Source organism: Rattus norvegicus, chromosome 15 (assembly GCF_036323735.1).
Source record: "Rattus norvegicus strain BN/NHsdMcwi chromosome 15, GRCr8, whole genome shotgun sequence".
Taxonomy (NCBI): Eukaryota; Metazoa; Chordata; class Mammalia; order Rodentia; family Muridae; genus Rattus; species Rattus norvegicus.
The window spans coordinates 57,318,494-57,345,428 of record NC_086033.1 but is presented as its reverse complement, the minus strand read 5'-3'; the positions used below and the strand labels follow the sequence as shown (position 1 = coordinate 57,345,428).

The 26,935-nt window shown below is 45.6% G+C and overlaps 1 protein-coding gene across 5 annotated transcripts in view; it reads left to right on the top strand.

The window, feature by feature from the left end:
* Positions 1-26,609, top strand: part of Cby2 (chibby family member 2) — a 94,868-nt gene extending 68,259 nt beyond the window's left edge. The window contains exons 2-6 of one of the 5 annotated variants that reach the window (XM_008770893.4): positions 1,752-2,002; positions 2,566-2,654; positions 10,924-11,066; positions 18,575-18,655; positions 25,253-26,609. In XM_008770893.4, coding sequence (XP_008769115.1) covers positions 11,037-11,066; positions 18,575-18,655; positions 25,253-26,440 — 1,299 coding nt within the window. In that variant the 5' untranslated portion in view covers positions 1,752-2,002; positions 2,566-2,654; positions 10,924-11,036 and the 3' untranslated portion in view covers positions 26,441-26,609. Of the gene's footprint in view, positions 1-1,751; positions 2,003-2,565; positions 2,655-10,923; positions 11,067-18,143; positions 18,412-18,574; positions 18,656-19,132; positions 19,381-25,252 lie in introns of those variants that run through there. The other 4 variants (XM_008770895.3, NM_001017506.1, XM_006252329.4 and 1 more) reach the window with 4 other exon arrangements.
* The last annotated feature ends 326 nt before the right edge of the window (positions 26,610-26,935 follow it).

Below are 26,935 nucleotides of genomic sequence, written 5' to 3'. Positions count from 1 at the left end.
AGTTTCAACAAATCACGTAGATAAATACCAGCTCTTGTAGCCCCATCAGAGCATTCGAGCAATGCAGCATTCTTCCAGGTATTAAATTAGCACCAGCTTTTAGAAATCGAAGGAAGACATATACAGGAAATTACCAAGCCATAACTCTAATTTCCCTACCTGGTAAATTGCTAAAACAATCAATAGCACAGACAGTCTGGAAGCCACCTTGGGAAACTCTAGTGATGTATGTGCTGTGGTCCTATGATGGAGGGGATGGGCAAATGGAGGCCCTTCTCAAGGGGGACACTGGAGGCTGCCATGGTAACCACAGCAATGTACCCACCCGCTGCCTCTGGCCAGCAGATTTGAAACGTATTGGTCTGGTTGGAACCAGCGAAGGGCAGTATTCACAGAGGGGTTATATGAGGTTTCTCTCTGGTGGGTCGCATGATCACGTGTGTTCAGGCACATGGATTTTTCAGTGCTAACAGTGGCCATTGACAGAGTCTCTGCTGGGCAGACAAGCATTACCCTTGATCCAAGAGTGAATCAGGTTCACTAATTACCTTACTCTTTGCCCCTCTCTGGTGACTCATCTTTTCATTGTCCCAGGTCTATAGTACGCTGCTAGTATTTTTAAACATTAAAGGCTCACATTTTCACACTGAACTTGCTTTGTGCTACCCAGTCCCTAACAGCTGGCCTGGCACCCGGCAGTGTCCGTTCTCCCAGCATAGTGGTGGGCAGATGGTCAGACCCCGTGGCCTATGCATTCATGTAGATCAAACAGTTTGGAGAGGTCTTTCTCCGCCCTTTAAAAATTCTCAGGCTCTCATGTAGGCTGCCCTTTATGGGCAGGTGGGTTGCACACGGTCAGGCTCATACTCTGTGTCGATGCCTGTGGTTAAGGGTAACAGCTGAACGACAGTTGGAGACTCCTTTGGGCACACCATCCAGAAGGCTCTGTGGAGTAATGTTGCCATCACTGCAACTCCAGCCAGAAAACCTGCTTTCAAACTTCTGAACTTCTAAGTCTATTTGACCTTGGACAAATCACATCTCTTTGAGCCTGATTTCCTAGTCTGCTAAGTAGAGATGATCTTCCTCTCACTGTGTGGGGCTGGAGATGGAGTTCAGTCGGTAGAGTTCTTACCTAGCAGGCTCAGGGCCCTGGATTTGGTCTTCAGCATTGAAAAGATTTTGTCATGGGAAAATGTTGGCATGTTATAGGAGTTCTATAGACACCAAGTGCTTTTTGGTTTAAACTTGATCTTTTGAACACTTATTCCCTATCTCCTATAATGCTGTTTTAGGGGACTATGGGACCTGAAAGGAGTGGGGCCAGCTGGTGGAAGTAGGGCGTGAGCCTCTGAAGAGTCTCCTCAGCCCTTGCTTTCTGCCTCACTTCCTGCTTCCTGGTCTGCTACGATGTGAGCCACCACCATCCCACACTCCTGCTACCATCAATTGAGCTGCTCCATTGAGCCTTGATGATGGACTGAAAGCCCCTCAAGTTATGAGCCCACATGAATTTCCCCTCCCTTAGTTGTTTCTGTCAGGTGAGGCTAAGGCAAAAGTAACACATATACGTCATCTGGTTTCTGGGGTGACCTATTGCAGGCTGAGGCTAGGGAGGCAGCTGCACCAAGTCTTGCGAAGTGTATGATGTTCAAAGACTCACAGGAGCGAGGGGTGTGTCCTGTCTCAAGTGGACTGCAGACACCGCAGAGAGGAGCATCGTCTTCGGTTCCTCATTTCTCTCTGTACAGGTGGCACTGTGGTGGCATCTGCCATCTCTACGGGCACGTCTCATGGCCTCAGCCTAGTTCACAGGGGCTGGAGAATGTAGTCCCTGGCCAGTTACTACCCAGCAGTGTCCTCAGGCTATGGAGGGACAAGAATGTTCATTCGTGCTGATGGCCTTTGCTGGCCAGTCTTATGTCACCTTGACACAAGCCAGAGTTATCTGAAAGTCGGAAACGCCGATTAAGAAGAGGCCTCCATAACATCCAGCTGAAAGGTATTTTCTTAATTAGTAATTAAAGGGGGAGGGCCCAGCCCATTGTGGGTGGGGCAACCTCAGGGCTGCTGGCCTTGGATTCTACAAGAGAGCAGGCTGGACAAGCCATGAGGAGTAAGATAGGAAGCAACACTCTTTCCTGGCCTTTCATCAGCTCGGGTCTCCAGGCTCCTACCCTGTTTGTGTTCCTGCCCTGACTTCCCTCACTAATGGATTGGTACCTGGAAGTGTGAGTCAAACAAACCCTTTCCTCTTCTGGGTGCTTTGGTCCCCGTGTTTGCATTAGCATCATACCACAGCATTCTAATCAGGACAGTACCGTTGACAAAGAAGCAAAGGTAGAAGAATCCTGGCAGAAGGAAAGGGCTGTGGACAGATGATGGGGATTAAGGAAAAAGAATGGTTAACAAACCCAATTTTCTTGTTATTATAAAAAAAAAGGAGAACCGTCCTTCTTCAGTACCTGACCCCTTAGCCCCTGGTGTGTGAGTGCTTTTAAAGTCCACTCTCTGACAGAAACTTAAGTGCCTCTTGACAACCATTTGATTTCTCATTTGTTGTAGGTGGCATTTCATCACGAGAGGGACACAGATATCGGCTACAGTGGGCTATATCGATAGAAAGGAGTTTTTGCCCTGATAGGATTTGTAAGGTAGGCATATTTTCATTTCCATTCATCATGCTAAGAAATTGATAAGAGGCATTTAAAAGCTCTGGCTCAAGGCCACATGGAAGATTAATAGCCTAGCAGTGAACAGGACCCAGGAGTTCAGCCACACCAATCCATTTACTGTAAAGATCAGCACACGCTTCCTAAGCCAGTGTCTGCAGTCACGGGCAGCCTTTCTGCTACCCTGCCCACATTTACCAGTTGGCTTCTCTGTTGCTCGGATAAAACAGTGACCAACAGCGACTCGAGGAGGAAAAGTCTTATTTCTTCTTTCAGCTCACAACTCCCGCATTAAAGGAAGCTGAGGGCCGGAACTCAAGGCAGGAATGTGGAGGCAGAAACTGAAGCAGAGACCCAGAGGAATGCTGGGTACTGGTTCGCTCAGCCTTTTATACTCATTAGGCCCACTTGCCTAGAGATGGCACTGCCCATAGTGGGCTGGGTCCTCCTACGTATATCAGCCACCAGAAGACATCCCTCAGTCATGCCCACCAAGCACTTAAGGTTCTCCCTTCCAAGGTGACTCGAGTTTGGATCAAGTTAACACAAATCTAAGCGGCACACTGTACAAGAAAATAAGTAAATGCCATCTATATCACCACCTACTCCCTCTCAAAAATTGTGTGTGTGTGTGTGTGTGTGTGTGTGTGTGTGTGTGTGTATACATATATGTGCCCATGCATGTGGAGGCCGTACTACAATTTTGGGTGTCATTCTTCAGGAATGCTGTTCACCTCGTTTTGAAACTGGTTCTCTTCTTGGCCTGAACTTCCTCCCAGAAACCCACCTGCATCTGTCTCCCCAACAATGGGGTTGTAAGTGCACACCATCACGCCCTGCTTTCTCCTATGGGTTCTGGGAATCCTTGTGCCTATGAAGCGAGCACTTTACTGACTGAGCCCGCTTTTCATTCTCTCCCCTTCAAAGTTTTGTTAACCCCGGGTGCATTAACTATGAAAGTCCTTTTGCAGAAAGCAGTGTGGCTTTTAGATGTGTGGTGTAAGTGAACACTGTGAGATCTTTCCATTTTCTTACTTAGGAACTATCACAGTACACTGCTGGACCCAGAACTTGCAGTAGTAAGTACACGTCAGGTGTGGACTGGATGTTTCTCGGGCTGCCTCTTGGCATCTCCGCGTGTGTAAAAATATGCATTCGTAGACTCAGTGCTTCTCTATCTGTCCTCGCTGTGGCAAGTTGAGTTAAAATGAAATTTTCCTTAATGATGTAGGTGAAAGTAGTTTCACGGAATCAATTTCAATTTTAAGAGTACCTTGAGGATTCCTGGGAGTTTGTGAGTTTTACTGTATTGAATTAATAGGCATGTCTGGTGCTAAGATTCTAGAGTACAGACTGTCAGGGGTATTTTTCCCCCTTCTTAGTTTCACTTCAAAGATCATAATGGGAAGAATGATCTTTAAATGAAACCTCCAAATGACATGATTGCCACTGAGCAGTCCTCTTGCTAATGTAGTCTGGCTTAGCCCCTGGCACCGTGACAGGGCACGGGTTGAGAGTCTGGCTGCGTGTGAAGGGTTTTCAAGGAATTAGGCCTTTCTTTGGGAGTGATTACTTGCATTTTTGCAAGGACAATAATGATCAATGTTTAAATCTTGTTCTGAGGCTCAGCTGTCCTCAGGATTAATCTTCAAGAGCACAGTTCTTTCTTTGATAAATGCCTTCTCAGTGAGGATACTATAATTGCACCAAATGCAATCACTTTATACAGGATTCTTAAGTGATTGGGCCTCATTGGGCTCGATTGTGTGCTGAGAATGGTTCAGTGACCCCCTTTGAAGTCTTTAAGGTCATTTGTAGGTCATATAAAATTGGGTGATCCTATATTGGTTGTTCATAGAATGCACTGAAGGTGAATTTTAAAAAAGAAATATATATATATATTTTAAGTTCTTTATTTACTGATTCTTTTTGAATTTCAAATCATGCACCCCAGGCCCAATCATTCTCCTCTCCCCTCACCCTTTGAAACCTGCCCCCAAAATAAGACACACAAGCAAACAAAACATAAAGCCTAGAAAACATCTCAACATGGAAGCTGTAGTGTGCCAGTGTGTCCCACGCTATATCCCTCTGTCCACACATCTTCACTTCCAATTCATTGCAATGAGTCGTTAGTCTGGTTTGAGATCTCTGGCTTCTGTGACACCCACAATATTGGATCCTCATCAGGACTCCTCCCAGTTATCTTGTTGTTGCCCTGTGTCACGGGGATCCTGTAGGTTTGAAACCGCAGGACTGGTAAATTTTGGGATGGGCCAATTCGGAGCCTTGAATCTGGGTCTGCCTGGTAAGCTGAACCGGTCAGCCACAGCTTCTCTCTTATCTGCACTACCAGTTCTCCAGCACCGCTCTCACTAGGCCACCCGATGCCACCATCTGCAGGAGGCAGGATCAGCTCTATACCTATACCTTCAGAGCCAGCTCCACTGTGCTACCCAGTCAGGGTGGGGAGGTGGGGTGGGAATGGGGTGGGGGGCTGCTCCCAAGTGCTGCAGCGAGTGAGAGGCTGGGACAGCTTTTCCGATTTCACACCCTCAGGGCTGCCTCATCGGTGCTTTCCCATCAGGACAGCTCCACTGTGCTGCCCAGACAAGGTACAGAGTCCTCTCTCTCAAGCGCTACAGCCAGCAAAGGGACAAGACCAGCTCACCAGCTCTCATGACCTCAGGGCCAATTCTCCCAAATGCCACAGGTGGGGTGAAGGGCATCACCCTACACCCAAGACACTTCACTATAGACAAGGGCCAGCTCTCCCGAGCTCTCACCGTTGGAGCAGGGGGTGCAGTCCTACTGTGCTGCCCAGGTGAGACACAGAGCCAGCTCTCTGGAGTACTGCAACCAGCAAGTGGAAGGACCAGCTCTCCTGCTTTTATGACCCCAGGACCAGCTCTTCTGACTGACTCAGGGACAATTACACACAGCCCCTGAACATATCACCCCGGGTGACTGTTCTGACCAGAGACATCCCCATGTTCTCTAGTGGTAATATGGATCATGAACATTAACAGTAACTCCTGCTGCTGCCTAGTCATGGACACAGACATGGCTCTCAGTGGCAGTTCAGGCTGGGACCTCACCATGGCTCCAGGTGGCCAGGGTGGCTACTTATAACAGCCACTCCACCCTGTTCCATCTCTCTTCATGATGCTCAACCTCCTTCACTTCTCTCTCTTCTTCCCATCTGCCCACCACATACTCACACATGATGGTGGCTCCCACTGCAGGCTGGCCATGCAGCTGTTGGGGCCCTGGGTGACATCCTCCATCCATGCTGTGAGGTGTGGTGGCAAGTGAGTGTCTATGGCCCACCTGTACCGTGTGCACTTGAGGACAGGTCTGTGAGTGACACGGTGTCCACAGGTCTCTGTGTTTTTGCTCCTGTGCTGCAACTACCTGGATTTCATTTTTATGAGTCCTACGCATAAGACAGCGTTGGCCCCCAAGCCTGGTATCAAAGTAGGATAAACAAAGGCTGCCTCTGGAGTGTGGAAGAAAGTCTCCGTTTTGGTTGCATGCCTGCCTGGGTGCTGCCATGCTTCCTGCCATGACGATAATGGACTGAACCTCTGAACTGTAAGCCGGCCCCAATTAAATTGCTTCCACTTGCTTACTCTCTGGCTTCTTGAGTGTGATCAGAGGGAATCATGGACAGGCCATCAGAGGACAAAAGGAGAGTGCAGATAGACACATTGTCTGTTACCTCTTCCCTGCTGTGGCCTCTCTGCAAGCTAGCTATGCCTCAAAGATGGCGGTCTTTCCTATTCTCTTCCTCCAGGTTCTGAGAACCATTTCTTTCCTCTATTTTTGGTCTGTTAATAACTGAACAGGGCTGTTCCATAGTTTCCCTGCACTCCTACTCTTTTGTCTAGAATTGATTAACTAATTCTAGACTAATCTTAAATTGGGGTAGCCATTTGTTTTTGTCTCGGACTCTCAAAAGATCTAGGAAATACTTGAAAAATTGACCTTCCATGTCAGCCCTAGGGCTTTACTTCCTTGCTTCTATAGAGTCACATCACAGGGTCCAGAAGTCTGACTGCAGCATCCTCTTGGGATCAACAGGAAGCATAGTGAAAATTGAAATAAATTATATGAGGAGGGTATGCACCATGAGACTTTCCAAAGCTGTGGCTCTAGGAACCCAAAGCCAGCACAGCTACCTAGAGCATAGAGCAGCATGGTGCTTGCCCCTTAGAATCAGGGAGAAGGCAGCTACTGAAACCAGGAGAAGAGTTTGGTAGTCATGTACCTCTAGAGGAGAAGTCACTAAATGAAGACACGTCCAGGTCAAAGAGATCCCACATGGAGAATGCGAGGGAGTTATAGCCTTGCTTCACTCTGGTCCTACCTTCTTAACCCTTCCCAAGGCTTCCTTCAGATGAACTGATTCGGAAGCTAGAGGGTCAGGCCACCTACTGTGCACAGGTCAGGGTTGTGGGACAGGGAGGTGTGGAGAACTGATCTGGTTATGCTGGTGGAAGAGATATGGTCCAGAGTCAAAATCTATCTTCGTTTCCTTTTGAAATGTATGCGAAATCCACAGCTAAGGGGCTAGACAGCTGGCTCAGTGGTTAAGAGCACTGACTGTTCTTGTTGTGGACCCAGGTTTGAGTCCCAGCACTCACATGGTGTTTCACAAACATTTATAGCTCTTGTTTCAGGGAAACTGACACTCTTCTGGTCTCCCTGGGCACCCAGAACCATGTAGTGTATAAGCAGGTCAAACACCCATATACATTAAGTAAATGCACACTGTCTTAGGGTTTACTGCTGTGAAGAGACACTATGACCAAGGCAACTCTTATAAGGACAACATTTAATTGGGGCTGGCTTACAGTTTCAGAGGTTCAGTCCATTATCATGGCAGGAAGCATGGCAGCATCCAGACAGATATGCATCTTGATCTGACGGCAGCGAAAAGGAGACTCTCTTCTACACTCTGGGAGAAACCTGAGTATAGGACCTCAAAGCCCACCGCACAGCGACAACCTTTCTCCAACAAGGCCACACCTCCTAATAGTACCACACCCCATGGGCAAAGCCACACTCACACACACACACACAGACACATAAACACAGACACACACATACAGACACAGACACACATAGACACACACAGACACACACACAGACACACACATACAGACACACACACAGAGACACACCCACACACAGACACACACACAGACACACAGACACACACACACAGACACACACACAGACACACACACAGACACACACACACAGACACACACACACAGACACACACACACACACACACACACACACACACACACAGGTTAGGAGAAGGACTGGGTCCAATGGTCTACTCATTCTCTTCAAGGTGACTTGCCAAGCCTGCCGAGTCTTCCAGTTATCCCAGGCCCGAATGACAGGACTTTGATGATCTTTTAAGAGGGTAATCAATATCATACAATGGAATCTGATGGGGTTACAGGGTCTAAGAAGCCTACTCAGCTTTCATGAGGATTTTGGGATTTGAACTCTGGACCTTGCATGGCAAGCATTTTATCCACTGAACCAACTTCCAAGTTCTTGGCCAACATAAAAACCTCCCATAAAACTTGATACCAATTGCTTCAGAGAAGAAAATCAGCAGTTTTAATTTTTAAATAGCCTCCAGGCAAGTCTTCAAGTTTAACAACTTTGGCTTTTGACTGTTTCATCAACAGGATGTTGAATTGATCTTTCCTTGTCCAGTGTCTCTGGGTACGTGGTACGTGGGAACTGAGGTGTTGGAGGGCATTCTGTTGGTTCAGGATCTGGGACCCAGTCCTATTCTGACCTTTGACAGCCTCGTGTATTGCTTCCTTTAGCAGTGAAAGAGGCTCCATCAAAGCAATTTGTGAGCAGAGTCTCTCAGAGAATGTGTGAAACAGGCCACCAAGTATGGGAAGAGAACAGCTTAGAAAATTCCTTTCTTTTTTTCATTTTTGAAAATGTGTATGGGTATTCTGTCCACGGGCATGTCTGTGTATCATGTGTGCACCCACTGCCATCCAAAGCCAGAAGAGGGCACCAGGTCCCCTGGAGCTGAAGTTACAGATGGTTGTAAACCATCATGCAGGTGCTGGGAACTGAACTCAGGTCCGATGAAAAAGCAGCCAAGTGCTCTTAAGTAGTGAGGCCTCTCTCCAGTCCTATTTCCCATTGATTAAAAGAAATAGAATGAAACTAAGCTCTGTGAACCCAAAACTCAAGGACAGACACTAGCATGTCTGAGAGGTCTGAGGAGTGTTGAAGGGGCACGTCCTTGTGAACAGCAGGCTCTGTAAGATCGAGCAGGATGCCTTTCCTTTCGCGTGTGTGGTGTCGATGGTGGCAGTTTATCTCTCCTAGATACAGTAGGTGTAGGGATGATGTTATCTGGTCATGACTAAACTACTTATTCCAAAATGGACATGTGGTATAAGACTTCTGAGAGGTGATGGGTAGGTAGGAGACAGAAGGCCACAGTGGCAGCGTCTCTTCTAGAACATTCTCTTTTACAGTGAAGTTACTAGGAATTGTACAAATACAGATCTATCCTCACATTTTCCTCATCTAACAGTGTTGTCTTAGGTTACTGGCTAATAAGAATTTGAAGCCATCATAATTTTTAAAGATGCTATAAGGAGGTAGACTATATTTTTCAACAATCTAAATTATGTCCAATGCAATATTTTAAAATGTTAATAAATGTAATGGGAGGTGGTGTGTAAATGTCTCTTTTGGGTTTGTTACTTAGTAATGTGGAAGAGTGACATTTGTCCAGAGGAATATCTGCTCTTGCTAAGGCAATAAATACATGTGAAATGATGAATGGAAAAATAATCTAGTGGCACACTAATACACACTAATAAGTCCTAAGTTGATATATTTTTTTTTTGGTTCTTTTTTTGGAGCTGGGGACCGAACCCAGGGCCTTGCACTTCCTAGGTAAGCGCTCTACCACTGAGCTAAATCCCCAGCCCCTAAGTTGATATTTCTATTCCATACACCTTTCTGTAATTCCAGACTCTTACAAGGGACTTTTCTCTGGACCCTTATTTTTCCTCCTCTCTACAGTCTTTCGATGTCCAAACTCAATTCTGCATTTTCACCTTCATCTCCCCCTCCCTGCCCTCACCACTCCTAGAATGTGACCTTTCTCAAGTGCTTACCTTAGAGCTGTGTAGCACCCTGTCTCCTGTCTATCCTACCCTGTAGCTAAACTTCCAGTAAGTCCCATTGCTCTACATCAAACTGCTCCAGAGTCTGATTATCAGGTCTTTTTACCTTTACTGTGCACATCCATCTCTGACCTAGACTATTAAAATCAGTCCTTTGCTCTCACCTTACCATTTTGCTGCCTGTTCTCCACCGGGGCAGAGAAAACTTTTCTTATCTATGTTAGGTCATGCATGTCTAATGCACACCTTCTAAGGACTTTTCCCCATTGCCACTCAGAAAAAAAGTCACAGCCCTCAAAGTCCTCTGTCACCTCCCTAGGTTGCCCTCTGCTCTCTGCCTCTCTCGCATCCCTAACCCTCCCTCTGCCTCCAGGTACACAAGCTTCTGTGGTCTAGTCAATTCTTTAAGACTGCCCTTTCTGCTGGCATTCTTTTTGAAAGGTCAAGACAGTCTCACCCACTTCCTCACAGAGGCCTCTTCACTGCCTGTAACAGCTGGCCCATTGCTACCTCAATAAGCAGCTGAATTGGCCTGGTATTCCTGGCATCTAAAGTTGGTCGTCCATTTATACTGGTTCCATATTTGTGGACTCAAGAGAGACACACAGAACAAAATATTTGGAAAAATTCGAGTCAGTGTTGAACATGTACAGAACTTTTTTTTTGTCATCCCTTAAACAATAAAATCTAATCACTATCTTCATTGTTTGGGGAACATAAATAACTCAAAGATGATTAAACCATAAAGATGTGGGTAGGTTAATTCAAACATGGTGTCATTTTGTGTTCATTTTTTATTTCATAAGCCACCATTTTATAAGAAGACTTGATTAAGCACACAGATACTCATGTCCTGGAAGTGATCCCCAGAAGATTTGGCAGGATAATTTGTATTTGAATTCTTAAACTTGTTTATCATTGGCCTTTCCTTATAGAGGTGTAGCTTTATAAAAATTTAATTTTGTTCATTACTTCCTCAGACTGTGAGTGGTTGGCTCATTCAAGATACTCAATAAGTCGTTCCTGAATGATTAAATGGAGTGAATTTTTATCCTTAGCTGCAAGGGTTGCTGATGGATGCCAAGAAAGCTTGGAAGAAACCAGTGATGGAAATAAACCAGGAAGTGGTTGCTGTACAGCTGTTTGGAATGCAGATGGAGCTTCCGCTTTGATGCTAGAACATGCAAGGCACTGCTGTTTGGTGAGTGAGCTACAGAAGGCATGCCAGAAGAAATACGTTCTCAACTGTAAATAACGTCCCTACTGGAGATGACCTGCTGAGGGAGCAGCAGTTGAAGATAGCGTTTGACTGTGTGTCTGGTTTGGCTGCAGTGAAAAGAGGATGCGGGAGGTCTATTGTCTTAGTTAGGGTTTTACTGCTGTGAACAGACCCCATGACCAAGGCAACTCTTATAAAGGACAACACTTAATTGGGCTGGCAAGTTCAGAGGTTCAGTCCATTAGCATTAAGGTGGGAACATGGCAGTGTCCAGGTAAATGTGAGGCTGGAGGAACTAAGAGTTCTATATCTTCATCCAGAGGCAGACAGAAGACTGACTTCCAGGCAGCTAAGACAAGGGTCTTAAAACCCATGCCCACACTGACACAATTCCTCCAACAAGGCCACACCCACTCTAACAAGGCCACACCTCCTAATATTGCCAATGGGCCAAGCACATTCAAACCACCACACCTCTGGGGTAGCATCCCTCAGGAAGTTTATTTGCCTTGCCTTTGTTTATTTAAAGTCATAGAGATTTATGTCTGGCCAAACTGTTGCCACAGAGCAGTTGAGGTGATATGTACAACACACCATAGCGTGGCATGAACGGAACCAACCTGCTTTTAAAAAGTGATGGGGTTGCATGAAATTCGAACATCTCTTTTGCCTCATTACAGAGAATGATCTGGAAGTCTCTGGTGCTACTGAAGGTTTTGCAGACTTCTCTTTTTGCTACAGACCAAGCACCATGTTTTCTGGCCTTTGTGGTGACAAGTGGCTGTGTATAGGGTGTTATCTCGTTTGTAAAGAAAGAAAATGTACTGTATCTCCTCCCACCCCCTATACTCTTTCTGGTATAACAATGAGTAGTGAGCTAAGAGTTTTTGTTTTGTTTTTTATTTGATTTTAATGTGTTTTTGAAAGAAAGAAAGATATCCAATAAAGATGGCAATCTGAAAATTGTGGTGAAATATATCTCCATCAATTTATGTACATCTTGCACTAAATAAATATGGAACAGCTATGTCTGACAGGAAAACATTAACAATTCTGTCTAAAACAATTTTTTTAGAACAGTTTTAGATGGGTTTTAATTTGGGTCAGAATCTCCTAATGAACATTTTTTAAATTGAGATTTTATTTATATGTAAGTGTACTGGCTGGTTTTGTGTGTCAACTTGATACAAGCTGGATTTATCACAGGGAAAGGAGCCTCCCTTGAGGAAATGCTGCCATGAGTCCAGCTGTAAGGCGTTTTCTCAATTAGTGACCAATGGAGGTGGGCCTAGCCTATTGTGGGTGGTACCATCCCTGTGTTGGTAGTGTTGGGTTCTATAAGAAAGCAAGCTGAGAAAGCCAGGGGAAGCAAGCCAGGAAGTAACATCCCTCCATGACCTCTGCATCAGCTCCTGGCTCCTGGTTCCTGCCCTATGTGAGTTTCTATTCTGACTTTCTTTAGTAATGAACAGCAATGTGAAAGTGTAAGCTGAATAAACCCTTTCGTTTTAGTCAGTGTTCTTGTTTCTTGAAAAGTCCCTGTTTCTTGCTCACAATGTTTTGTGCAGGAATAGAAACCCTAAGACAGTAAGCTTCCTCCTTTAAAAGCATATAAAGCAATTTTTAGTTATTTCTAGAATTGCATATCCACTACCATCATTTAATTCCAACAATTTCACCTTTCCAACCAGTGAGAATAACCAACCCACAAGATGAGAAGTAAAATCCCACAGGGGAAACTTTGCCAGAATTTTTTGCATCCTTTGAGCATATGATTGAATATTGAATATTACAACTTAGAAGTCGCAGTCAATAATACATTTTTCCATTTAGATCTGCAGATCATTATGAGGTAGCCTCTTCAGGGATGGCAGCACTTAACTCAAAACTCCAACTAAACCGAACTTAGAATTTTATGCTTTTTTATTTCAACTGGTAAATTTCTATTGTTAATTTACCTTTTTAATGAAAACATAGGATTCTTTGGCATTATTGATGACTAAGATAAAATGGTACTATTTAAAATCGTATTTTACATTTATGCATTTGTTTGGGGTGGATTTATGCCATGGCACAGCAAACATGTATGTGTGTGGAGGTCAGAGGACCACTTACAGGAGTCCTGCTCTCTCCTTCAACCATGTGGTTAAACCTAGGCACCCAGGCTGTGCAGCAGACACCTTTACCCACGGAGCCATCTTAGTCCCCCTAAATCATATTACTTTAAAACAGTATTTCAATGATATACCCAGTGGTGACATATGCTTGTGATCTTAGTACTTCAAGGGCTAAGACAGGACAACAGGAACTTCAAGGCTGGCCTGAATTACATATGGACAGAACACCATAGTCTAGTTATAACATAAAGTCTAGTTATGCCGTTCTTGTTTATGTCATGGGCCACCAAGATCTCAGCATAACTGAAGCCAGGTTAGAGGCACCATTCTGACCTTAAAACACAACTCGTAGGCCCTGACACCTGCCAAAGCAGAAACACAGAAGCAATCCAACAAAGACCTGGCCCATATTTTCAGGATTCAGGAAAGTCCCTGTGGTGGTTTGAATAAGAATGGCTCCCATAGGCTCATATATTTGAATGCCTAGTCACTAGGGAGTGGTACTACTTGAACAGATTAGAAGGATTAAGAGGTGTGGCCTTATTGGGAAAAGTGTATTACTGGGGGTGGGCATTAAGGTTTCAAAGGTCAGTGTCTTTCTCTTGGTCTGTGGATCAGGATGTGGCTCTCAGCTCCTGCTCCATCACCATGTCTGCCATGCCTGCAGTCACAATGGTAACGGACTAAACTTCTGAGGCTGTAAATAAGACCCCAATAAAACGCTTCCTTTCATGAGTTGCCCTGATCCTGGTGTCTTTTCACAACAATAGAGCACTGACTAGAACGTCCCTAAATGCATTAACTTGGTTTTTTTGGCTTTTGTAATTTTGTGCTTTTTGGTTTTGTTACCTGAAATATATCAATGAGAATGTGGTTTTTGCATAAAAGTCAACAACAACAACAACAACAACAACAACAGCAACAACAACAACAGCAACAAGAACATCAGCAACATCAATACCCTGAAAATTATGGTCTGCATGATTTGGAGTTCTCTGTGCAGTTGCTGGCCATCAATAAAGACTTTCTTTTTGGCTTTAAGAGTGTCAATGTGTGTTTTCTGATTAAACTTGCAACATTCTGGAGGCACCAGCAGATTCCCAAAGACTGGTGAGTGTTCATAGACTAACTCTGGGGCAAAGACAGTTTTTAGTGGGGATGCACCCCGAGATGTTCCAGGGCTACCTCAGAGGCTCCTGACACCTTTGAATGGAAGATTACAGAAAGTCATCTACATGTGCTTCACCTGGTGGTGAGCGCTTATGGCGCCTTCTAGGTAGACACTTAGGAGAGGGTGGGTGCAGCGCAGATGTCGGTGTCCAGGATTCAGGTGATACACCAGATCCCCTGGTCTAAGTGTGTGGTGGCTAAGCCTGGTTGTCTTCCTTGCCTGTGTGTGATGGAGCAGTAATGAGCAGTCCCAACACTAAGTGTGTATTTGGAACTGGAGTCAGAGATAATTTTGAACTGCCATGTGTGTTGGTAAAGATCAGTCCTGAATCCTTTGGAAGAGCAGCCCATGTGTGTAACCACTGAGCCATCTCTTTATCCCCTCCATTGACTACCTTTTGGATCAGAGTCCTCCCTCTTGGATCAGTGAACAGTTTAATCAGTTTCAGGAAAGAGCTAGAGTTTCTGTCCTCTTGGGGAAAGTTATGTGAGGTCTTCAAGTTTGGACGTCACTTGTGATGATATTCAGCTCATGACCTCTCCCTTTGCCAAGAGGCATTACTCTTTGGGTGACTTCTGAGATGTAAGAGTGCTCCTTACTTTAGAGTGCCTCCTATGCCTCTCCCAACACTGCCTACACCCATGCATCTGTGGAGTATGTGCATGAAGAGAAATGGAATTAAATTTTCAGGCAGTACAGGTATCATCCACATAAAGCTGCAAGTGTTGGTGAGAGTGGTGGGAAGGTTACATAATGCAGGAGCCACGCAAAAACAATGAGGAGATGCTCTCCAAATTAAAAATGGAATTATGTTGTCATTGAGCAGTTCTACTTCTGGACATGTATCCAAAATAATTCAGAGCAGAATCTCAGTGTGAGTTTGCACACTCAAGTTGACGGTAGCATTATTTCTAGTAGCTAAGGAGCAGGTACTACCCAAAAGATATCTGATTATCGTGAAAAGGTGATTCAGCTTTTTAAAAGAAGGATATCTTGACATTTGTTTTAAGTTGGGTAAATCTTGTCACGAAAGGACCAATACTCTATAATGCCACCCATATACAATATCTAATTGTGCTGAGTAATTTATTGGGGTTTTTGTTTGTTTCTTTTTTCTACTTGACTCCAGTTAGTTATCCTAGAAGACAAACACAAGTGAGAAAGTGCCTCCATAAGACAAGCCTGTGGTTATTGGTGGGTGAGAGCCCAGCTCACTGTGGATGGGGCCATCCCTGGTTTGATGATCTGAGATGCTCTAAGAAACCAGGCTGAGTAAGTCATGAAAGCAAGCCAGGAAACAGCACTCCTTCTCCACCCTGCCTCTTGCCCTAGCTTCCCTTGGCCATAAAGTGTTTATCTAGAAGAGTGAGGTGGAGTAAACCCTTTCCTCCCCAGGTTGCTTTTGGTCACAGTGTTTTATTGTAGTAATAGAAATTCTAACTAAGATATTAGGGTAGTTTAAATCATGGAATCAGAAAACGTGGTTACTAAGCACTGGAAGGAAGGGAGAGGGGGGAGTGGTGGTTAATAGAAGTCATAGTTTACTAAGATGAGAGAATTCTAGAATGTTCTTATACAACAATGTGAATATACTCAAAACTATCCGACTATACACTTTAAAATGGCAACAGCGGCAAATCCAGCAGTGAGCATTCATAAGTACAATTTTAAAATTACATAAGCGAGCCTAGTAGCTCAGTGGGTTTGCAACTGTGAGGAACTGAATTTGGTCTCCCAACCCATGTGAAAAATATCCTAAAAATCCTGCTGTCACCCACCTCTTGTCATGAGATACCCCCTTGTTGGGCAGTGCTGACAAGGAGGACACGGGCGGATCCCTGGGGCTCGCTGCCAGTCAACCTCATCTGATCATCAAGTTCCAGGCCAATGTCTTAAAATACAGGATGGATGACAGCTGAGGCATGATACCCAAAGTTATCTTCTGTCTTCCACATGTACCAGCACACACACACACACACACACACACACACACACACACACACACACCACACACATGCATGCATACACACACACACACACAGAGGTGCATGTATACATACACATATCACACACATACACATGCATGCACACATCACACACACACACACACACACTCCCACCACACACACATGCATGCATACACACACACACACACAGAGGTGCATGTATACATACACATATCACACACATACACATGCATGCACACATCACACACACACACACACACTCCCACCACACACACATGCATGCATACACACACACACACACACACACTCCCACCACATACACTTGCATGCATACATACATATATCACACACACACAGGTGCATGCATACATACACATATCACACACATAAACATGCCCGCACGCATACACACACACACACACACACTCCCACCACACACACATGCATGCATACACACACACACACACACAGAGGTGCATGTATACATACACATATCACACACATACACATGCATGCACACATCACACACACACACACACACTCCCACCACACACACTTGCATGCATACATACATAATCTCACACACACACACACACACACACACACACACACACACACACACACACAGAGTTAAGAAAAAGTCCTGAAGTTCCTTTGTAGAGACGAAGTCTTTGGCAATGGACGCACTTATGCTTTGTATATTCACATTGTCTTACACCGAGATTTGTTTGTAATTTGGGTATTTGGGACTCAAGTAGCCAATTTCAGAATCTCTGGATCTTCTGATCTTGGTTCACCACTCTCTCCATACTCCAAGGGACAAAATCACACAGAACTAAGTTACACACGGGAGCTCTGGAGGTAATGGGTCTGACAGAACTAAAGACGGAGGAACTGGATATTGTGGCCTTGAAGCAACTTCTACCTGTACTATAATTGTATACTTGTACTTTTCTATCTGAACAGCCTTAAATGTCCTGACAGGATCTCCCTTGGAGCACGTATCAGCTTATGCTACCTAGTGGAATGATGACTCTTGGAGGGTGGGGGATAGTTGCTAGAGGGGACAATCACGGGGTTAGAAAGTTGGAATTTTCAGCACACTTCTACCTCAGGGGAAGGAAGGAGTTGGCATTTAAATGATCAAAGACCAATGATTTCATTAAATTTGCCTACATAATGATATTCAACAGGATATACAACAGAATTCAGACACTGGTGCTGAAAATGCTGGGGGGCAGGTGGGTCCAGAGAAGGCCTGAAGCTACCCCGCCAATCTCTCATCCTGTTACTTCCGCAGGCCCCTACTGATCTGCTTCCTTCCCAGTAAAGCTGAGATCCTAAGTAAAAGCATTTTCCTCAGTTCTGAGAGCCAACTACTGAATGTGAGGAACAGGTCAGCGGAGCCCCTGATTTGTGGCTGATCACAGCTTGATCTGAGATTGGTCCCTCAGGTGAGGGTCATCTTGCAGGGCTGAGCCCCTAACTTCTGGGGCCTGCACAGTAACTCGATGTAGCTAGTATCAGAGTGGAGCTGAGCTGGAGTCCCTCAGTAGTGCCAGCCCTCCCCAGGTCCGAACAGCTCCTGTTTCTCCCTTCCCAAGTAATGCAGCTGGAGGAGCTGACACCTCTGAGGGGAAGTGAGCAGGAGGTTTCAAACCAGCCTGGCAATGAGCCTGAGCTGCAGCCTGCGGTGACCAAACAAGAGTGAATGTTGGGGCCATTGTGCGTCACACTGACCCTGGCTAGCCCTGTGGGCACAGCCAGCAACAACCCTTCCTGCTGACAGAAGCCTGCTTGCCACCCAAGCTGCTTAGAGAAAAACCATGAGCTCTGAAAACCACCATATTGTTCTGTGATGTCACCTCTGGAATGTTCTGAGTGTTTTGGTGACCAGCTTATGCACAGGACCTATACCTGGCACCTCACGTTGGTATGGCTACTTTCTTGATACGGAAATAATAGTTTAAGGCCGGGAAGAACTGCTTCAGGAACTTTCAACAGGGTTTTTATGTTTGCTAATTCCTGCATTGACTTCTGTCCGGTGATCAGTAAGGTTTCTTACTGGCCAGGTACCATCTACACAAATCTTTACACTGAGATTATTATTATTATTATTATAAGGTATATAATTAATTTGTAAGAAGTGTGTAAGCAGTTGTTTATTTCAGGTGAGCCACGGAGGCCCTGAAGGTGGGTTGAGGAGAAATCTAATTTTTTTTTTCTTTTTCGCAGCACTCGAGGCCAAATTTTACGAGAAAGAGAGAGATCAGATCTGAGAGCCTAGAAATTCCAATCAATGTGATTCTACCTCAGGTAGGGACAGTCACGGAAGGATGTAACTTACCAATTCTCGCTACAATAACCCTGTTTACAAACCTTATAGAATGAACAAGGAAGTCAGCTGTTTCAATTCTTGTCATGTTGGGTTTTCCCTGGTTGTGTGTCTGCGGGGAGGACACATGGTCTCTCTGGACCTTGGGATCCTCTGGCTTTAAATGAGGGGGCTGCGTTGACTATTCAAGTACCCCCTCTCCCCCCCACCCCCCCAACCTTTCAAGGTTTGGTGATACTGTAAGAAAAATCTAACTTGACCAAAGGAGACCCTTCATTATGTTTAACTACTCTGGAAATCTGTGGAGAACTCTAGCTTGAACTAGAATTGACATCTTATGCACGAGAATGAACCCAGGAGCTGACACAGAATGAACCCAGGAGCTGACACCCCAGCATGTGGCCCATTTGCAGCTGCCAAAAGAATTAATCCCTGTTGTGGGCCAAAGATGGGTACTAAGGAATGGATGTTCAGTTGCTCCTTTTGAGGCCAGTGAATGGTTAAACCCCTCGCAGATTGTGGTTCTTAGGTCTCCAGGCATGCAATAGCTTCCTTGGTGGGATGCCTTTGATTTGACTGTTTCTTCTGCTGCTATGTCACAAAGGGGTGGGCTTGCTTTCTCCAGAGTTACCTAAGAGCTCATTGGAAGACCAGGACCATGCAACCAGAGGGGGTGAAATGTAGGATGGAGGGACCCAAGACACAGGTAATTTGTCTAAAATTTGGTCCAGGGAGGTGTGTACAAAAGAGGATGGTTCTCTAATTGGTGTTCTGTATGAGTGTAACTGTAACCGGGTCAGCAAATATAGTCAGGCAAGGAAGCAGCCTGGAGACTTGTTTTCCTTACAACATTGGAGTGAGCAGCCACTTTTATATCTTGTTCAGCTCATGAAAGCTGAGCTAGAATATTAGGGAACTATGTTCTGATTGTCCTCTAGAACCTTGCAAGGTCTGATTCTTAATACGTACAACATGCATCTGCTACTGTGTGTGAGGATGGGCATGGTTCCTTTGGTTCCTTATATTAGGGGCACAGCTTTCTATCCCCAGTTCCCAGAATCAGCTTAACAGCCAAGGAGAAATGTGATTTGAGAAGTCTTGGGTTAATTCTGGTCCCCTGGACCTCCAGCCCCACTTCCTGTGCCGTAGGACTTGTGTAGCTATTTGGATTTTGGAGGGCAAAGGGATATGGAATGAAGGGGTCACTGCTGACTGGAGATTTGTTTCTCATGGCCAGATGTGGCCTTGAGTATGCCAGACAGGCTTAGTCACCAGTCTTCAATAGGTCAACTAAGCAATTGACTGATGTTGAAAAGCAGGAAGAGGAGATTTATTCAATGCTGCAATACTTGAAGGAGGAACAAAGAGGTCTAATGATTTCCCAGGTTCATCTTGGACATGAAGTTTGGGTTTCTTTAGTGGGCCAGAGATACCCATCCAAGGTGTGGTCCAAGCCCAGCATCAGTGTCTGAGCCTCAGGCTCTCCTGCAGGGTAGTCTGACAATAAGGGCTGTGTGAAATCCCTTTCTGAGAGACAATTTCTCTCTCTCTCTCTCTCTCTCTCTCTCTCTCTCTCTCTGTCTGTCTGGATGGCATGGGCCTTGAGCCTTTACCTTCTCCAAAAGGAAGGCTACTGGAGAAATTTCTTGGGGTCCATTGTTTCAATAATCTGATAGGTAGAAGGAAGGACATAAGTATCTTTTTCTGGAATATATTCATCACTACCTGGATGGTTACTGTCCCACCTACCATGGGGTCACAAGCCAGGCAACCTGTCAGGATACTTTGGACTGGTCCTCTTGGATTGGCAAGTAGTCATAGATAACTAGATGATGTAAACGTGCCTACCTCCCAGGCCTGTGAGGAAGTCCTCTCTGCCCACTGTACCTCCCCAGACAAGATAGTCAGGAGGACCCCTATATGCAACAAAGTGAGGAAGGATATTGATGGAGTGCTGCTGTCGTCATGTGTTGGCCACAGGGCTACACAAGTGTAAGGCAGAGATTTCACAGCTGTGGGAATTGGGAGGTTTAGTAGCAAGGACAGAACTTCCATTTAACCCAGGTCAGTGCTCAGCCTGTCACCCTGTTTACTGGGACCAGGTGATGTTATAGCTCTAGTTGTTCTCTTGCTTCTAGAAGATAGTGCCTCCCCTCCCCTCACCTGGATTGCTAAGCCCCAAGCTTCCTGTGTCTTTGTGCCCATGTGGTTTCATTCTGAGTTGAGCTCATTCTGTTTGGAAGGGAATTATAACTGTACCTCTGGCTCTCAGCTCCCAGCCCTAGTGAGTGACTGGAGTTCCCAATTACACAGTAAATGCTATGATTCACTAGTTGTCACCCTTAGGTTTTCTTGGGTCTTATTGATTTCCCATGTTTTCTTTCTCACACTGAACATGAGTGTTTTCACATCTATTTTCCTCTAGCACGTTGACTTGGAAACCGTAGTGCTATTTCCTGTCTAAGCAACTAATCTCTCGATTCCTTCTATATAGAGACTTGCTTTCCCAGGCTTTCATCCCTAGTGAACACTCTGTGAGTTTCATTAAGACATCGCTATTGCTAGGTCATCAAAAAAAGATGTGCATCTTGATCAGAATGACCTCTGATAGTACTTCCTAGTGCCCATGCTATTTTTCCAGACCTTTTTCCTCCTCCTCTTTTGACAATGCCAACTAGAATAGTGTAAGAGCAAGATTTTAGGAGATTCTATCAAATGATTAATTGACTTCATCTGAGACCTTTATTCTCTTTGCTATTAGCATTAAAATTCTATCAAAACCAATCGCATTTACCTTGTGAATTATCTTTTCATCTGTTAGCATTTATTATAACAAACATTGTATTTTAAGCATACTACTAGAGAGGTGAGTTATTTCTTTCTTTCTTTATTTTTTATTGACAATGGAATTCAGCTGTGAAGTTAGCACCGTGGTTTCTCCTTCTAGGACCCTAGTGCCCTTTAGTTTCACATGCATTCTCTACCAATTAACTGTCAATAGTGTTGGCAAAGCAGATGCTTTAAAAGCTTGGTCAAGCAGCTTGGGCTTTCTGGCAGCATGTAGATATCTCATCTGGGTGGTGGTAGCTATGTCTTACAAGTAGGGGAGAGAAGTTCGGTGCTGTTTCCTCAGTTTTCTGTTACTATAACAAAATGCCCAAGACCAGGCAGTTTACAAAGCATAGAGGCTGGGCGTTCAAGATCATGGCACTATAGTAGCCTCTGGTCATCTTCTGGCAGGAGCCTTCTTGTGTTGGAACAAGATGGAGGGCATCTCTGGTGAGCAAGCAAAGCACAAAGAGCTCACTTCGTAATGTGTTCCTGCAACATCCCCTTGACCATGAATGTGTTTGGTCATCCCCTCGAGACCCAATCTGCCTCGTAGAGGGCTCACTTCTCAAACAACATTGGCATGTGACTTTGGGGATTAAGTTCCCAGCACATGAAATGTAGAGGACACATTCAAACCACAGAAGTGTCAGCTAAGTTTGGCCGCTCATTGTCCAGGTCCATTCCCAAACTCTTTAGGTAGAAGGCTACCACCCCAATAACTCTGTCTGGGCAGAGTCTTTAGAAATCATACAGCAGCAGTAAGATTCTGTCGGTGTCTTTTCTTGTTGCTTTTTGTTCCATTTTTTTTTCTCAGTCGTCTGCTCTGCTGCTCCTCGGGAGCCATGGGAAGAGTATGCCACACACTTATTGGTGATTTAAAGCATCTTCATTAGAAAGAAGGGCTTCAATATCAAGAGGGGTATAGGAAGAACTTCAACCCATAGGCAGGATCTCAGGCATCTGCAAAGGCCTTGTCTGTACCCAGGGGCTCTTCCTGGATCCCCAGCACCAACCCATTGTTAGGTACAGCTATGAGTACGTTATTTGTTTCTTGCTCCTGAAGATTCTCTCGGTCACCTCTCAAACACCTAATGGAGAAGATGTGTTGTGCCTCAGAACCACATGCTCCTCCCCTCCTACAACTTGGCTCCCCATTCTGCTATGAAGGAGCCAACATTGTCCTTTTTCACCTGTTGATCTCTATCACTATGTGAGATGATGTCCCAAAGACCAAGAAGAGACTTTCCTTTGCTGGTTGAAACTTCTAGGTTCAGTAGACTCTTCCAAAATGTGACAAGCACAGATCGACCTCTTGTCAGGACCCAGGTCATCAGATTAGTTCAGCCAATGGAAGAAATCTGGGACTATCACTTACCAGGCTTAATTCCTCTACTATGACAGACAGGAGGGCTGTGAGCACTGGGTAAGGGAGCCCAAGGTCTTGAACTATGTCTTGCTCACCTTTGTTTCCCACATTTTGGCAGAGTTTTTTGTAAAGCAATTTATTCAGCATTTCATGGTTTAGAACAGGAATTGTTAAATGGCACCAGCAGGACTCTGGTCTTTGTGATGGCTTATCTACTAGTTGTCCTCTTAGGAACCCAGAAAGCAGGCACAGCAGCCATGTTTAGGCTCCTTTCAGAGGCAACGGAGAAACAAGAACTTGTTGGTAGGACTCAATCATGGGAGTTTTGAGATCAAAGCTCTTGGGGCTCGGGACCCGTGTTTTGGGTTCTAGGTTCAAGAAGATGACGTGGCTGCCGTCCTGGATTTATTTCTTTGCTGTGGTAAAATGTCCTTATACAAACAGCTTAGGGGAGAGGGCTTATCTGATTTACAATTACAGCTCACGGCTTGTCACTGTAAGGATGTCAAGGCATGGATGTGAGACACCTGGTCACATCTGGAGTCAAGGGCAAAGGGAGACTAATTGCTCACATTCCTCTAATGTTTAGCTTGCTTTCTCCACTCTTATTCTGTACAGGACCCAAACCACTATATGTAGTACGACCCATGGTGGACTGAGTCTTCCTACGTCAATTAGTCCAATTAAGAAAATCCTCTCACAGGTGTGCCACAGGACAACCCAATCCAGATTAATTCCTCGTTGAGATACCCAGGTGATTTTAGGTTGTGTCAAGTTGATGATTAAATCCCGCCCATCGTGGATGCTTAGAATGCTATGTTCAGGAGCTGTGTTGGTTTTGATTTTGGAGAGAAGAAATGAGGCTTCTCAGGGAATAGAACTTGTGCATAAACAACCTATCTATCTGCCTGCCTGCCTGCCTGCCTGCCTGCCTGCCTGCCTGCCTGCCTGTCTGTCTGTCTTATCTATCTATCTATCTATCTATCTATCTATCTATCTATCTATCTACCTACCTATCAATCATCTATTTATGTATATATCTATTTATATAATCATCTACCTAGCTACCTATTTATCTATATATCATATACAGCTCACAATAATTTTACCACTTCATGGACCTGTGTGAAGGCAAGTGTGGGATTTCTCACTTTAGACACTACATAGATGCTCAGAAAACTTCAGAGTTTGGAGCACTTTGGAAGTAAGAACTCTCAGATTAGGGATGTTCAAGCTAAAATAGTATTTCGCTTGCCAGCGCTATGAGGATTAAGTGAATTATACAGGTAAAATGCGGCCACATAACCAGCTGGACTTCCTGCAAATGCCTGTAACATCGACTCTGAGAAATCTGATGCCTTCTTCAAGGTGGTGCAGTTATCCCAGGTTAACACTGTAGAAACTGGAATTCACACAACTTGCCCAGATTCATATAACTGATAAGTGGTAAGGCCAGAGGTTAAGAAAAAAAAAAAAACAAGTACCTTTCATTTCTGCCACATGATTGGGTCTTATTATGTGTGACTTTTCCTTTTTTGAGACAGGGTCTTGTTTTATGCAGTCCTGGTCGGGACTTGCTATAGAAAGCATCCAGTATGGTCTGGAAGTTCTGCTTATATTCCTTTCTACACTGTCTCTGAGTATCTGGGGTTATAGGCCTGCCCAGTGCACGGTTAATTATTTATAGGTTTTATAGTTATGACTGAATGTATGGACCTTTTGACTACACCAGCTTTAGTGCTCATAGAGTATTTGTGGTCTCTCTAGGATCTACAGAGTTTGTATGTGGGTATGCGGCCAAGAACTGTGGTTCGGGTGCTCCCCCTTGTTTGAACACTCATCCTGGCAAAGGGTCTTGTTTTCAGTTTATAAGCCAGCTTGGTTTTGAAACTTTTGTGCTCCTTGTTGGCTTCACCGTTTAAAGTGGCATCTACAGATACAGTTAAAGACTCTTCTTTTTTTTTTTTTTTTTTGGTTCTTTTTTTTCGGAGCTGGGGACCGAATAAAGACTCTTCTTAATAACCACGGTCTGTGCTGTGCCCCGAAGAGCGAGCTTGTCAGATAAACTCTGCTCATGGTATATGATGCACCCACTGTCAGTCTGCGTATCCATGACAGTGTCTTTAAACAGAAGCACGGTGTTCTATCTGGTCAGTCGACAGAAATTTTATGATGAAACTGCCCCATTTTTCCCCCTAGGAACCATGGTTCCGTGATCATTAATTCAGAAGAATGCTACCCAGAATAGCAAAGGCTGGGTATATTTCCTTGTGAAGATCCCTGGAGGTCATATGAGGGGGTCTCCAGGCCTCTTAGTCCACCCTGAGCAGTCCTCTTAACAGTTTCTCCATTAACAGCTTCCCTGCTTTTCCTCCCACAGAGGGGCACGGAGCCCTTCCTGAGGCTCCACAACCTATACACCACTCCTCGCTGCTCCAGGCAGGCTGCCATGCCCCGGATAAGCCGCAGGGTAGCCAGCCAGCACTCCTACCCACTCAACCGCTTCTCCTCTATGCCCTTTGACCCCATGGAGCGCCCCACCTCCCAGGCCGACCTGGAACTAGACTACAACCCTCCCCGAGTGCAGCTTAGCGACGAGATGTTTGTCTTCCAAGATGGGCGTTGGGTGAACGAGAGCTGCCGCCTGCAGTCACCTTACTTCTCTCCCTCCTCCTCCTTCCACCATAAACTGCACCACAAGAGGATGGCCAAGGAGTACCTGCTGCAGGAAGAGAACAAGTCTCTTCGGGATGAGAACAGGGCTCTGAGGGATGAGAACAAGGCCCTCCGCAAGGAGAACAAGATTCTACAGGTCTTTTGGGAAGAGCACAAGGTCACTTTGGGCCACGAGGAGAGTCAGACCTCCTCGCCACTGCTGCACAAAGACACAACCTCCCAGGAAGTAGTGAAGAAAGACAACGCCACTTTGCCTGCCCAGCGTAGCAAGGAGAACACCCTACAGTTCATTCGAGAGGAGAACCGGGCCCTCCAGCAGTTGCTGGAGCAGAGGCAGGCCTACTGGGCACAGGCAGAAGAGAGTGCGACTTCTGCTGAGGAGGGCAAGCCCACCTCCTCACCCAAGGAGGAACCCCATAATTCAGGGCTTCTGCCAGATCAGAGCACAAGCCACTCCTCCCACTTTGAGGAGCCCAAAGCGTCCCCTACAACACAGGAGGACTCGAAGACGCTGCGCGCCCTGAGGGAGATGGTTACCAACTTGTCCGGGCCATCTGGGGAAGAAGAGGGCAAGGCAGGCCCTAATCTAACTGACAGCGCTCAGCCCCTGCAGCTGCTGAGAGAGATGAATCAGGCACTGCAGGCCCTGAGGGAGGAGAACCGGCTGCTGCAGGAGGAGAACAGGGCTCTCCACGCCATGCGTGAGGAGCATCGCGTCTTCCAGGAGGAGAACAAGGCCCTGTGGGAGAACAACAAGCTGAAGCTGCAGCAGCGGCTGGTCATCGACACGGTGACTGAGGTCACAGCTCGTATGGAGATGCTTATTGAGGAGTTGTATGCCTTCATGCCGGCCAAGAACAACAAAGATCCCAAAAAGCCCAGCAGGGTCTGAGGCCTCGGCAGTGGACATAGACGCCAAGACCAGGCCGGAGAGAATCCTCAACCTTCCTTTGTCTTCCTTGTGTTGGCCCAGCAGTGCGTGCCTGTGGGACAGCGGAGAAAGGGCCATCATCCACCCGAGACACAATAAAGGCAGAGGAGGCTGGGGCCAGCCAACACCACCGTGGAGTTATGGCTTCTCCTTCTCCTTCCTTCTTGCTCTTTTAACGTCTTACCTCTTTCCCTCTGTCCCTCCTCCTCCTCCCCCTCCTCCTGCCCCTCCTCCTTCATTAACTATCTCATTAACATGTCCCCCTCTCTCTTCTTTCAGCCCCTGTACCTTCTCTCCCCTTCTTCAGTCTTAACTGGCTATCATGGTACATTTCTGTACTCTTTTAAGACTCAGGAGGCTGAGGCAGGAGGATTGTGAACTTAAGGCTTATCTAGGCTACATAGTAAAAAAAAAATGGCTTTGCAAAATGCAAGGGGTTAGGAGATGGGGCACAGG